At 34.7% G+C, this 10,664-nt stretch overlaps 1 protein-coding gene across 1 annotated transcript; it reads right to left on the bottom strand.

Annotated features, from left to right (window-relative positions):
- Positions 1 to 8,171: 8,171 nt before the first annotated feature.
- Positions 8,172 to 10,168, bottom strand: LOC114388533 (WRKY transcription factor WRKY51-like). The gene is made up of 3 exons (XM_028349069.1): positions 9,528 to 10,168; positions 9,315 to 9,440; positions 8,172 to 8,604 (listed from the first exon to the last, which is right to left on the bottom strand). The coding sequence occupies exons 1-3, from the start codon at positions 10,118 to 10,120 to the stop codon at positions 8,448 to 8,450; spliced, it is 876 nt and encodes a 291-aa protein (XP_028204870.1). The 5' UTR covers positions 10,121 to 10,168; the 3' UTR covers positions 8,172 to 8,447.
- Positions 10,169 to 10,664: the final 496 nt, after the last annotated feature.

The following is a 10,664-nucleotide window of genomic DNA, read 5'->3' as shown; positions in this document are numbered from 1 at the left end:
CCGTCGACTTGTATGATTGGCTTGTAATACTTGAAAGCCACTTTACATTGACCGAAAGTCAAAATACTCGATGGAACTGACGGTATTCACGACTCACCGTATTGCCAACTACAAAATCATTGTCACATATTTGATAATACGATCCTGGACAATGATTTTGCATGTGCTTCATCCATGACGAAAGTTGGCCATAAGATTCATCCCAATTATCATATTCAATCATAATGGCCTTTTGTTTAGCCTTCCAGGCCTTTCTATATGAAATTTTATAGTTAAACATACCACTGATCCTTTCTTGAATCAAAGAAATTTTCAATGACAGATCTTCTTTAATCATCCCTATGAAAATAATTATAACAAAAATTAATTATCAACATAAACCAAATCAATGATAAATAAACATGAATAATTAAAATAGTTAAAATCATACCTACTACACACGTAGAAATCAAATCAGAATCAAGTTTGTCATGGTCTTGTGTTATACTTGTATCTAAACACGTGTGCGGTCCCCCACACTGCGTAACTTTCCATGTATCAATTTTTTTAGATACAATTGCCCTCATATAAAAAGGGCATGGGATGTCATTATTTCGATTTGCGCAGTAAACAACATATTTTTATGATTTTGATTCAACAACTTTAAAAGTTTGGTGCACCTTCATAACATACTGTTGGAGTGCATTTTTTACTGTATTTTTGCTTTCAAATTCCATGCCAACAAATAATTCTTGGCCAATATTGAAGGTTGATCCCATATCAAAACCACGAATGTCTTCTTCATCCGGATGACTCCAATTAATGTTACTATAATAAAAAGCAGATTCCCAAAATTCAGTCTCACTTCCACCTGCAAATAAATCTTAATATACGATTTTTTTTCTCAAAAGTATTTATGAATTAGATATAATATTAAAATATTATAAGATTACAATATTATTTAATTAAATATACCTTCTTCATCTATGTCAGATATATCATCGATATCTTCCTCCTCATCCAACGAGTCCTCAACATATGAATTAGATATCATGTAATCATCATCGTCAGAATCATTATCTAAATTTATTGCAAATCTTTGAACTTTTTATTCATTGCCAGCTATATTATTCCCACATGATAATAGTGAATTTGCCACATTCAACGCAGAAGCATCGGTAACATCTACTTCAACGCACAATTCAATGACACCTATTTCTTGTTGTTGTTGAAAACTTTCAATCATTATTTCAACATCTTCATCGTCACAAATTTGCAATGCAATATATTTACCTGTAACTAAAAATCGACAAGTCATAGTAGATATACTTTCATTTTTATCTAATTTTACCTTATCACGAATTCTTTTTTTTAACCCATCAAAAGTTACACCACGTTAAATTTGAATAGCCTTTTTAGTCTTGGATCGAGTGGCCTCAAAATAATTAAGAAGGGGGGTTGAATTAATTATTCCTAAACTTTTACTAATTAAAAAATTTACTCTTCTAAGGTTTTTACTTATGTTGTTAAGAGAATAAGGAGTAGAAGAGAAACTTAACAGAAAGTAAAAGCGAAAATTAAATGCACAGTGGAAATTAAAAGAGTAGGGAAGAAGGAGACAAACACACAAGAGTTTTTATACTGGTTCGGCAACAACCCGTGCCTACATCCAGTCCCCAAGCGACCTGCGGTCCTTGAGATTTCTTTCAACCTTGTAAAAATCCTTTTACAAGCAAAGATCCACAAGGGATGTACCCTCCCTTGTTCTCTTTGAAACCCTAGTGGATGTACCCTCCACTAGAACTGATCCACAAGAGATGTACCCTCTCTTGTTCTCAGTCAAACCCAAGTAGATGTACCCTCTACTTGTATCACAAAGGATGTACCCTCCAATGTATTAAGACAAAGATCTCAGGCGGTTAAACCTTTGATACTTTGTGAATGGGGATACAAAAGAATTCTCAAGCGGTTAGTCCTTTGAACACTTTTGTATAAGGGAATGGGAAGAATCAAAAGAATTCTCAGACTGTGTCGTTTTGAATTCTTTGACAAGGGAGAAGGGAGACACAAAAGAATTCATGCGGTTAGTCCTTTGTTCTTTTGAAAAAGGGAGAAGAGAGACACAAAAAGAATTCAGGCGGTTAGTCCTTGGGGAATTCTTTTTGGCAAAGGGAGAAGAGAATGAAAAGATGAATAGCACAAGTTTTCAAGGTTTGGAAAACCAGAAAACTTCATAAAGCTTTTGGTATAAAGAAGAAGAAGAAGTTCAAAGAGATTCAAGGCTTGTAAAGGATTGTATGAATAAGTGTTCAAGATTGTTGAAATGCAAAACAAAGCCTTGCTTTTATAGACTCTTCATGTCTGGTCAAGACAACCATTAGAAGAGTTATGACTTTTAGAAAAACTTAAAAACCAATTTGAAAAAGTCAAAAACTATTTGAAGAGTTACATCTTTTGATTTTATTCAGAAACAATCACTGGTAATCGATTACCAAATCAATGTAATCGATTACATAAGGCTTTTATGTGAAAGGATGTGACTCTTCACATTTGAATTTGAATTTCAACGTTCAAAGGCAGTGGTAATCGATTACCAAAACATTGTAATCGATTACAGCTTTTTTAAATCAATTGGATCGTTATAAATTCAATTGAAAACTTTTTCAAATTCATTTTGCTACTGGTAATCGATTACAATAATCTGGTAATCGATTACCAGAGAGTAAAAACTCTTTGGTAAACATATTTTGAGAAAAATCATGTGCTACTCAATTTTTGAGAAAAACTTTTCATACTTATCTTGATTAAGTCTTCCCTTGATTCTTGAATCTTGAGTCTTGAATCTTAATCTTGATTCTTGAAATCTTGAACCTTGAATCTTGATTCTTGACTCTAAACTTTCTTCTTGATTCTTATCTTGAACTCTTGAATTGTTCTTGATTCACTTAAGTTGTTCTTTGATTGATCTTTGAGCTTTTTGTCATCACCTTTGTCATCATCTTTTGTTATCATCATTGTTATCATCATAACATCTTTGAATCATTCTTGATTCACCATGAAGCTTTGCTTCTACATTTAGGGCCTTCAAATCTGATGTCATCATCACTTTGAAATATTCTTCCATTCAAATAAATCAGAACAATAATCGAAAAACTCATTTTTATAATAAAACCTACAAAATAAATCAATAATGTCATCAATAATTTTAATTAACTATAATAACATAAAAAATAATACAAATTAATAAAAAATTAATAAAAATATTACCAATTTTCACCCCACATAAGAAATATCAACAAAGTTGTAATATAGAGAGAAAGGAAATTGGAGAGATGCGGAAATGTACCAAAGAAAGAAAATTGGATAGATGCAGAAATGTAGCAGAAAGTGTGTCTCGTTTATATAGGCATGTATTGCGCCAATAGTAATGGCGCAATACGTTGTACTTAGCTAATTTGAGCAAAGGGTTGCTCCAACTGACATGCCACAACACCTTTTCAGCTGGTCACGCACTGCCCAAAGCAGTCAAGCCTGTCTAAAAGTGGTTGTGTCACTGCATGTGTAGCAACCCATTGCGCAAAGTTTTTGGCACAAAAAATTCATGTCGCTTGTCAGTTCCCGGTTGAGTTGCGCCTCTGCCTTTGGCACAATACAAATAAAAATAGACCATCCCGGTAAATAGTTTCAAAACAGCCCCCTTTTGGTAAATAGTTTTTAAAAAGATCCCAAACTGGTGCTTTTGCCCTCCTTTTCAATCTCCTGTAAACCCTAAGTTTTCTCTAACTCTTTCCAATTTGCTTTTTGTTCCTTCAATTACTAAAAATCTTATTAGTGTCAGTCAGTTCTGTAAGGATAACTAGTCTATTTTCAAGTTCACCCTACCTTCTGTTTGGTGAAATCACATGTTTCTAAAGAGGTTCTCCTCAAGGATTTGGTTGGACAAGATGGTCTTTACCAATTTCCATACTTACTTCAACTTCCTAAGTCAAAGTCCTTGGTTCATAACATTGTTGGTTCTATTTCTAATTCTTAAAATGTAAATAGTTCTACAAATAATACTTCTGTTGGCAATTCTACCCCTAGTATAGTTTCTTCTTTTGCCACTTGGCATGCTAGACTAGGTCATCCTAGTGTAGATGTCATGAAGCTTGTATCACAAATTTGTAAAATTCCATCAATTAATAAAACTATTTCAGAATTTTGTTATCATTATTGTGTTGGCAAGTCACATTGATTGCCCTCTTCTCCTTCCTTATTTGTCTATTTTAGTCCTTTTGAACTTGTTTTCACAAATTTGTGGGGTCCTGCACCTTTTTTTTATCCAATTTTGGATACATGTATAATGTTACATTTGATTATGTTAATACTAGATTTACATGGATTTATTTATTGAAAAATAAATCGGAAACATTGGATATGTTTAAATAGTTTAAAGCTATGATAAATACTCAATTTAACTTCCTTATAAAGGTTGTACAATTTGACTGGCGTGAAGACTACAAACCTTTCACTGAGTTTCTGAGTGAAGAGGGTATTCAACACAGGTTAATTTGTCCCCACACCCATCATTAAAATGGGGTAATAGAAAGGAAGCACATACACATAGTGGACATAGGTTTAGCCATGGTGTCTCAAGCTGCTATGCCTCTCCACTATTGGGATCATGCCTTTCTTTCTAGAGTGTACTTAATTAACAAGCTTCCATCCAAATTTATCCAGAATGAAATGCCTTTTCAGAAGTTGTTCCATAAAATCCAGATTACTCTTAGAATTTTTGGTTGTACTGGCTTCCCCCTTTTAAGACCCTACAACTCTCATAAGCTTCAATACAGGTAATAGGAATGTGTCTTTTTGGGCTACTCCAACTCACATAAGGGCTATAAATGTTTAGCTTCAGATGGCAGAATTTACATCTTCAAAGATGTTTTGCTTAATGAGTCAAAGTAACCCTACCCTACTCTTTTCCCTTCAAACCCACTGTTGTAACTAAGTCTCAACCTAATACCATTCATCTTACTATTTTACCCACTGTTCCAGTTGCGGTTGTTGACTTATCATCCTCACTACCTGTTGCTTCTATCCAACAACAATACTTCTCATATCACCCCACATCACAATCTACATTAGACACTAGCCTTTCCCCTCATAACACATCTGCTTCTGTTTCACAGAGTTTCCTACATTTGAACCTATTAGTTCCTCTCCCATTAATACCAACTATTAAATCTCCAACCCTCACTCTGTCATGATCATTTACAATCTACTGCCCTACCTTAAACCTCTATTGTTCCACCTCAACCTTCTCTGTCTAGACCAGAAAACATACACTCCATGTGTACAAGGGCCAAATCCAGAATTGTGAAACCTAGACTTAACCCTACACTTCTTTTGACTCATGTTGAACCTAAGTTTGTTAAATATGTCATGTCAAATCCTACCTGGTATGCAACAATGCAATTTGAATATGACGCATTGATCAAGAATGGTACTTGGACTCTAGTTGAATTACCTTCTCACAAGATGGTCATTGCCTGTAGGTGGGTCTTTAGACTAAAACAAAATGCAAGTGGTTTTATCAACAAATATAAGCCACGATTGGTTGCAAAGGGTTTTCGCCAAAGACTTGGACATGATTATATTGAAACTTTTTCCCTAGTTATTAAACATGTCATTGTAAGGATTCTTTTTACCCTTGCTATTTTGAATAATTGACCCCTCCAACAGCTAGATGTCAACAATACCTCCCAAAATTTGTGCTAGAAGAGGAAGTTTACATGCAACAACCATATGGTTTTGAACAGTCCAACAAACAGTTGGTTTACAAATTGAACAAGGCAATCTATGGGCTTAAACAAGCACTTAGGGCTTGATATAATGAACTTAAGCACACTTTGTTGTTGTTTCATTTCACCACTAGAAGGTGTGATCCCTCCTTATTTATGTGGATGATATCATAATCACAGGAAAATGTCTCTAAACTGATTCAAACACTAGTGACTCAGCTAAATAATATGTTTTCCTTAAAGGATCTTGGAGATCTTGATTACTTTCTAGGAATTGAAGTCTTGCATCATAATGATGGATCTCTTACTCTCACTCAGTACAAGTATCTTAGGGATTTACTAGCAAAGGCAAAGATGGAGGAGGCTAATCCTATTGCTTCTCTTTTGGTTGGCAACTACAAATTATCTAAATCTGGTTCAAAGAGATTCTCAGATCCTATACTTTACAGGTCTGTGGTTGGTGCACTTCAATATGCCACTATAACAAGACCAAAAATATCTTTCTCTGTAAATGAGGTGTGGCAATTTATGTCTAACCATTCAGAACAACATTGACAAGTTGTCAAGAGAATTCTTAGATATTTGAATGGGACTTTAACTCTGGGATTAAGATTACAACCTTCTAAATCTTCAAATTTTTATGTCCAAGCATACTATGATGCTGACTGGGCTTTGAACCCAGATGACAGGGCGATCTACTTCAGGAACAACAATCTTTTTGGGACCTAATCTAATGTCTTGGTGGTCTAAAAAGCATAAAGTTATATCTAGATCCAATACAAAAAAAGAGTATAGAATTCTTGCTCTTGCTTTAGCTGAAGTAACTTGGATTCAGATCTTGTTGTCTGAATTACAAGTCAGACACACTACACTAGTGTGATTTTTTATGATAGCATGAGCACAGTGGCTCTAGCTCATAACCAATTCTGCATTCCAAAACCAAGCATATGGAGCTAAACTTGTTTTTTAGTTAGAGAAAAGATGATGGAGAAGAGTCTCGTATAGAGCTAGACTTGTTTTTTATTAGAGAAAAGGTTATGGAGAAGAGTCTTAAGTAATTCATGTTCCTGATGTTGACCAATATGTTGACGTTATCACCAAATCTCTATCTCCTTCCAACTTTACTGTTTTTTGGAGACAAGCTTAGAGTTGTTGACAAAACTTTGGTCTATCCCTCATGAGCTCATCAAGGGATATTAGAGTAATGAGTTGGTTAATATGAAAACTCCATTAATGAATTTTGAGATTTTTTTCTCTCCTTTGATTTCTGAAATCCTTTTACGCTTCACTCTTTCACTCCTAAGCTCATGTATGTTTAGTCTCTTATTCAAAAATTGGACCATATACATTGTAAAGGCACATAATTTTGTATTGCCATAAGTTCCATTTTCCATATTGGATTATGTATTATATAAAGTCACAAAAATCATATTTAAAAAGCGATGAATTATTGTTTGAACAAAAATATATATATTTCACCACTTTTCTCTTTCAAAACCCAAAATCAATTTTAATTTGAACATTAACTGAATTAAATGATTTTTTTTCCGTTCAAAATTAATCCAATCTTAACCATGATCAACCCGAATTTCAACTCCTACGGATTCATTGAGAAAGATTAATTCAACGATTAATCAAATCAATCATAATCTGTTCACATGATGTACTTTGTAATTCTCTGAATTATAATTTTTTCTAAAAAAAAATTGAATTCATAAATTTTCATTATTATTAGTGTGTTTGTGTCTAGATTCTTTTAATGCAACGCAAAAGCAACTCTCCTCTATTTTGTAATTTTTGCATAAAAAATACATTTTTCTTATTCAACATGATTACAAGGCATTCCCAAACACACCGTATTATATGGAGTCAGCCCGTCAACCTTGGCATCAATGTTAGGTTAGTTTGCGTAACTTAATTGGAGACGCGCACCCCAGTCAAAGAGATTAGACCAGAGAGAGATTTGAATTTTTAAGTAACAACATGCAGTGGGACCCATTCGCCATAACAACCATTGACCTGTTCCTTCCCTTGCCCCCACTTTCCATTACTCAATGCTAAAGTTATATCATTATTATTCCAACTCCACATGCTTCTCTGTCTGGGGCCCTCACACTTTGACTTTTTGCCCCAAACACCGTCCTTTCTTTCAACAAAAGGAATCTAATCTTTCATCTTAGATCTCCCAACAAAATACTTGCCAGCTCCATCCTTCAACCAATTCAACTCTAACTTCAAATCAATAATTAAAGGCAAATACTAATTGGTTAAAAAATTAAAAAATAATTTTTTTTATTAAAATTAAAATGTGTAAAATTATCTCTCTATCACTTTTTTTTCTTTAGTTCTTAGAGGTTAGCAAAATCCCATGAAAAAATAAATGCCTCTTTTGAAATAAAGAATTAATAATTTGCATAAAAGAAAAACAGATGAGATCACTATAATTTCATTTTTTCGAGACCTGTACTAACTTTACTTTGGGTCAAATTTACACAAAAGTCCTCGTCAACATAAGAGACTCCGTCAAAGACCACAACCCAAATGTTGGCTTTCATAGTTTCATTCCCTCTTTTTTCCGTCCACGAACCGAACCTCGTTCGCATCCGCCGTTACCGTCACGATCCGACGGTCATCTAACGTCCCCCGTCAGGTTTCCGAAACGACGACGTCGATTACTCAACTCTATTAATGGCCGAAACTAACGCCGGCAGCGGCAGTTAACGGAAGAACGTGACGGTGCTCACCCTCGTAAGTCACTATTAGCATCTTGGGGTTATCTTGCGCTCGCTCCACGTGCTTCCTCGCCGGACACCCTCTCACGGTGCTGCACTTGTAGTACCCTCTGCCAATTCCAAACCCATAATTAAATATCAGTAATTATCACTAAAATTAAACCAAATTAAGCACAAAACAAAGTATATACAATCCCTTATATGCTTGGTTATATTTTATATTGTTCATTAAATAAAAAAGGCAAATGCTAATGGATTCTCTTGACAAATTAATTATAAAAGATTAAATTATTCATTTGGTTATTTGATTCATGATTCTTATTTTTTTAATTTAAAAATAATCTTTTTAATCTTTATCATTTACATTTTAATTCCTTTTAATTCTTATAATTTAAAAAATAATATTTTTAGTAATTTTATCATTTTTATTTTTTTAATTCTTATAATTTCAAATTATAAAAATTAAAAAAATGATAGAAATTAAAAAAAAAATACTTTTAAACTTCAAGTATTACAAATATAAAAATCATAAAACTATAAACACATTATAAAAATATTATAAAAATATTTATACGAGGATGTACAAAATAGGTTGACCTAGTCCTCTGACCTTTACCGTAATTATTTACTCATTTTAATTACTTAAATGACATGTCAAATATTCAAAGTAACTATAGAAGTGAAATTTCAATTTCAATTCAACATTACTAAAAACAAATTAATTAAACATCATTTTTTTATAAAAAAGAAAGAACTTGGAGATCTGCATTTGACTTTGACGGATTCAAAGTGATGATAGAATAAGGGAATAGAATAATACCGAGGGTAAGGTGAACCCTTGATCGGTTTTTGACCGTATTTTCTCCACGAGTACTCGTCCGATGGGATATCGGCGATCTTGGAGCTTACCGCCGGCACACGAATCGTTCGTTTCACGCGTGATTTCCTGGGAGGCAAAATTAATTAAAATCAGTTTCTTGGTGTTGTTTTTAATTAATTATTTTTGAAGGGTGTTTGGGGGGGAAAAACAAACCTTTTCTTGGAGCAGTGGCAGGAGGGTTTGGTGGAGAGTGCGGCGGCAGCGTCGCGGCACTTTTTCCGGTGGGCGGAGGAGAGAGGTGGCTTGGCGGCGGAGGGAGGGAGGAAAGGGCCGATCTTGCCGTCGGAGACGCTGGCGTCGTTGGTGACGGAGGACGTGAAGGAGGAGGAGGAGGTGGTGGAGAGGGTCAAAGTCTCGTCTTTGTTGCTGGGTTTTGAGTTTAGAATGGTGGGCTTCACGAAATCTAAACTGAACCCTTGTTGGGTTTCTGGTTGAGGCTGAAGACTTGTTTGGGTTTGGGCTTGGGCTTGGGCTTGGGCTTGGGGTGGAGAGCGGCGGAAGCGGGCGTGGCCGGTGCGGTTGAGAAGGTTGATGACTTGTTTGAAGTTGGAGACGGTGAAGTCGGTGATTTGGGAGCAGTGGAGGTTGTTGGGATTGGTATTGAGAAGAGGAGAAGAAGAAGAATTGGAATAAGAAGAGGTTGGAGAAAGGAGTCGAATGAGATGCTCCATGCTCTTTAATCCAGCGGAAGCAGCTTCCTCCATCCTCGTTCTTGGAACAACATCTATCATATCCAATGCCATCATAGAAAAAGAAGAGGGAAAAGAAACAACAGGGTTTGGGTATGAGGCTGTGGGGGAGAGAGGTATAAAAGAGAGAAAAGGGGTTGGAAAGTCAAAGAGGTTTCGTGGATCCAAGGCCCAAGATAGGTTTGCAACACGACAAAGCAAAGAGTTACTGTGAAGGTCCAAAAGAGGTGTTGGTGGTGGGGCCCACACTTCCCCTGCTTTTCAAGGATTTTTTACCCATAATTATTAATGATATGGGTGAGTTTGAAAAAATATTTCATCCCTTCTCCCCTAACATGGAATAAAGTGGAGTGGGCAACGACCAAAATATCATAAGAGCATTTTTTTTTACGGGAGATCTCAGAACTCACCTTTGGGTAAACTCTATAATGTCACATTATTTTTTAAATTTTTACTCATTTTTTGAGATTTTAAATTATTTTTTTATCCTACTAGGAACTCAAAATTTAACATTTATTTATAAATTATTTTAAAACAATAAAAAAAATAATTATATATTTTTTAATTTCAAAAAAAATTATAATGTAAATACAAAATTTAT

The sequence above is a fragment of the Glycine soja genome, chromosome 15 (genome assembly GCF_004193775.1).
Source record: "Glycine soja cultivar W05 chromosome 15, ASM419377v2, whole genome shotgun sequence".
NCBI classification, from domain to species: Eukaryota; Viridiplantae; Streptophyta; class Magnoliopsida; order Fabales; family Fabaceae; genus Glycine; species Glycine soja.
Note: the sequence above shows the minus strand (reverse complement) of the source record. Positions and strands in the feature narration are given on the sequence as shown.

Bases quoted from the DNA above. Each gene is read 5' to 3' on its own strand.
- LOC114388533 (XM_028349069.1), bottom strand. From the start codon at position 10,120: ATGATGGCATTGGATATGATAGATGTTGTTCCAAGAACGAGGATGGAG. The intron at 9,441-9,527 runs GTTTGTTTTTCC...TTTGCCTCCCAG, and splicing joins TGCCACTGCTCCAAGAAAAG to GAAATCACGCGTGAAACGAA. The intron at 8,605-9,314 runs GTATTATTCTAT...TGGAATTGGCAG, and splicing joins AAGGGTTCACCTTACCCTCG to AGGGTACTACAAGTGCAGCA.